We start from the raw sequence: 3,669 nt of genomic DNA on the forward strand, positions 1-3,669 counted from the left end.
ATATATATATATATATATATATATATATATATGGCGGTTCTAAAATACAAAAAAAAAATCTTATCTTACCAGGTATCTGGGAACTGCCTTTGAATGCGCACTACGTGGAGAGCTACGAAGGTGGACACTGTCCTTATCTGGATCAATGCGTTCTTCACAATCACGACCCCGAGGAGGTTTTCGAGTGGTTGCAGGAGGATTTCAACAGATATTACGAGCAGAACCGAGCGCCGTACATGATGCCTTTCCACACCAATTGGTTCCAGATCAAAGAGTTGGAGCGCGGTCTGTCAAAATTCCTCGACTGGACGGTGACGCTGTGAGTGAAGACACAGTGAGAACATCAGTGTTGTCGAAAATTAAACAACGTGTCTAAACGTAAATTCTATTTCTTTTTACAGACCTGACGTTTATTTCGTCACCGCCACACAAGCGTTGACATGGATGACTGACCCGAAACCGATCAAGGCCTTGCACAATTTCGAAGGATGGTCGTGTAAAAAGAAAGAGAACTTGCCGGGGCCACCGTGTAACAATCCGCATAAGTGCGCCTTAGATTTCAAGCCTGCCGAATCGAATTTCACAACAACGAGGTAGAAATCGATTCGATAATTGCTTGATTATTGGCAATATGCATATTAAAATTTCTGGCTTCTCAAAAATTTAGGCCACGACCATCTTGATTATGACATCAGAAATGAGGAAATAAATATTAAAAATTTTTATAGAATACATTGATATAAAATTATATATTTATAAAATAATATTTGCAATCGATTCAGCAATCACGTAAAATGATTTGAACATTGTATTTTTACTTTAACAATCAATAAATAGTCGTGAAATTAACGTGACAAAATCATAAAAGAAGGTAGAGTAGGTTAAAAAGGAAAGTTGCATGTCACATTAATTTCACGGTTGTTTATTGATTGTTCGAACAAAAGGAAAACGTTTGGATTATTTTACAAGTTCTGCTTAATGGATTGCAAATGTCATTTGATAGATCTTTTTATTTTAATGTATTTTGCAAAAACTTTTAGTATTATTTCTTTTAATGAATTTTCTCACTTCTGACGTCATGAATCAAGAGTTCCGCGGCGAGGATCCAAGAGTTTTAAATAGTCCCGTTATTTTAGTAAAACAATTGTAAATATGAGATCTAAAATTTAAAATTACTTTCAACAGGTACCTGGAGACGTGTAGAGAGTGTCCGAACAAATATCCGTGGTTAGGAGATTCAAAAGGTACAGGGTTGTACAATGACAATTACAATCCTGAAAAGAAATAGGAGCTTCAACGAGTTAGATTTAATTTTAGCGCAAGCGATTTGCGTCTCGCCCGTTGTTATTAAAATGGATGCTGCGTGTGATACATCTAATAGCAGGCGTCTCGCTCCTTCTCCAGCACCAGGAAAAAATACTATTGATACAAATGGGTGTTTTTCAAATGTACAACTCAGCGTGCGTGAACTTGTACTTTTATTCTCGTACAGAGCACATACTTGACAATCGTTCACAGACACCTATAATGTTAAGCGTATACTGCTCGATCTGGACTATTAACAAAGAGAAAATAAAGTGTATCCGTGCTATATAAAATCCCATAAACCACATTCTTTCTTTCGCAGGATAACAGCAATCTGAAATGATTATTCTTGTACATGTGTTCTCTTTACAGAATATACTTATTCTAAGACATTCACAAAAGCAATCTCTTATCATAATATTATATTTAAAATTGGTCATTTTATTGACCGTAACGATACATTTTAATATTGTGTATAAGTATATACATATATAGTACATCTACATTTATTATGTTGAATCACATTGTTTGTTTACTGTCAGAGAAGTGTTCACAATTGTCTAAATAAACAATAGTAATCACCTAACGTATGGGAGTCCATGGCTCAAGTATATCAGCATTTTTTACACGTACTGAAAGGAAAAAGAAAATAAAGAGATAATCAAGTAACATATATCCTAAACTTAAGTAGACACTAAAGAAATTTTGGAATTCTTCTTTTTATTAAAATTACATATAACATAAATCATAGTATAAATTATAGTATCTTTGTATAGTAACTAATTTAATAATACTTCCTACTATTTCTTTTCATATATAATATTATCAAAAAAATTCATACCTGGCTCAGGAAAAAGTTCTGGATGCAGCATAACATAAGTTCTTAATCTAGTATCACGTTCAGCTTTGAAATGGTCAATTACTGTATTCGCCAATTGTGACACCATATATCCTCCTACTATAGATGCAACATGCATCTGCACACCTTAACATAAGTATTATTCTGATATTATATAATTGTTAAAGTTGTTTCAATAATGAGTGATTATCAATATAGAACTAAAGAACATAATAATACTGTATTATCAAACTTTAAATGCCGTTTGGAGTATTTAAAATCAAAATAAAATCTTAAACTAAATATTAAATTTACATTAATATTATAGGATCGTATTTTCAATTGTAGGTCCATCATAACAATAAAAATCTTTTACTATCAAATCTAACCTAACAGAATATAGAAACAGACAAGAATTACTTACTGATCGCAATGCATTACATAAGCGCGTCATGAGGTTATGTTGCAAAATGTAAAAAGGTATTTCTGTTTACAGGAATAGTATTGTATATTAATAAATATATTTACCAGCAAAAATTGGCCTGCTAATAGCAACATTTCTTATGCACCCAGCTGCAAAAGCACATCCAATACATAATATTTCTGACGTATACTTTTGCAAGATACTAGATTCATAATTGGGATCAGGTTTCAGTAAATTTAGTGCCCATTGAATATCAGGATTTTCTGAGTATTGTCGTTGTTCACTCATTTTGCGTTCGCAAATTCTCCCTTCGTACTAAACTATAATTACGGTGATATCTCACCACACGAAGCGTAATAATGTATGGTCTGTGGCCTGTTCTTTTTAACTGCACTGCTACACTGGTGCAATAAGCTAAAGTGAAATAAAATATATTTGTCTCACTCTAACTTATTACACCAGTGTAACAGTGCATCTGAAAACTTCAGAGGTCTGTTCTTTTCAGCTGCACTGTTACACTGGTGCAATAAGCTAAAGTGAAATAAAATATATTTGTCTCATTCTAACTTATTGCACAAGTGCAACAGTAGATCTGTTCTTTTTCCCTGCACTGGCGGCACTAGTGCAAGCAATGTACACTAAAGTGTTCTTTTCAACCAGAGAGCGCCTGAGAGCGGCCACCGGCTTGATTTCAGCGACCAGAGCTAGGCGCATTTTAGATACGCCATCTAAAAAATGCGCCTAATTACGTTCGTCAGGCGCACTTTAGCAGTATATACTTTCATACAATGATAGTAAGTTAGAAAAGGACAGACGTCCAATCGCTCTATTCTTGTCTCACCAGATACAAGAGCATTTTTCAAAGAAATGTTTCAAAGTTTACTTGTTTTCAATTAAATAATAGGAAAAAGGGCTAATTCGAGTTTAAGCACAGGATTCATAATGTTATGTACCATATGGGTAAAACCTTCCTTGTGTTAGGAAATAGAGCAATATTTATTGAACATGAATACTCAATATAAATAATCAAACGTTTCGGCTCAATCATGAATCCTCTTCAATGATATAAAAATTCAAGGTTTACAAAACGAGCGCATTACAA

At 33.7% G+C, this 3,669-nt stretch overlaps 2 protein-coding genes across 3 annotated transcripts in view; one reads left to right on the forward strand and one right to left on the reverse strand.

Annotated features, from left to right (window-relative positions):
* Positions 1-1,824, forward strand: part of LOC116844337 — a 7,760-nt gene extending 5,936 nt beyond the window's left edge. Inside the window, exons 7-9 of the mRNA XM_032815743.1 lie at positions 73-319; positions 402-593; positions 1,186-1,824. Coding sequence (XP_032671634.1) covers positions 73-319; positions 402-593; positions 1,186-1,288 — 542 coding nt within the window. The 3' untranslated portion in view covers positions 1,289-1,824. The remainder of the gene's footprint in view (positions 1-72; positions 320-401; positions 594-1,185) is intronic.
* LOC116844340 lies at positions 1,462-2,994 on the reverse strand. Of its 2 annotated transcripts, XM_032815746.1 has the most exons (4): positions 2,672-2,990; positions 2,147-2,290; positions 1,888-1,937; positions 1,462-1,639 (listed from the first exon to the last, which is right to left on the reverse strand). In XM_032815746.1, the coding sequence occupies exons 1-3, from the start codon at positions 2,853-2,855 to the stop codon at positions 1,888-1,890; spliced, it is 378 nt and encodes a 125-aa protein (XP_032671637.1). In that variant the 5' UTR covers positions 2,856-2,990; the 3' UTR covers positions 1,462-1,639. The 2 variants fall into 2 exon arrangements, with proteins under 2 accessions (XP_032671637.1, XP_032671638.1); XM_032815747.1 differs by having other exon boundaries at positions 1,466-1,937; positions 2,672-2,994.
* Between the last annotated feature and the right edge of the window lie 675 nt (positions 2,995-3,669).

The sequence above is a fragment of the Odontomachus brunneus genome, unplaced genomic scaffold (assembly GCF_010583005.1).
Source record: "Odontomachus brunneus isolate Ranch 3 - 2012 unplaced genomic scaffold, Obru_v1 Obru_scaffold_041, whole genome shotgun sequence".
Classification (NCBI taxonomy): Eukaryota; Metazoa; Arthropoda; class Insecta; order Hymenoptera; family Formicidae; genus Odontomachus; species Odontomachus brunneus.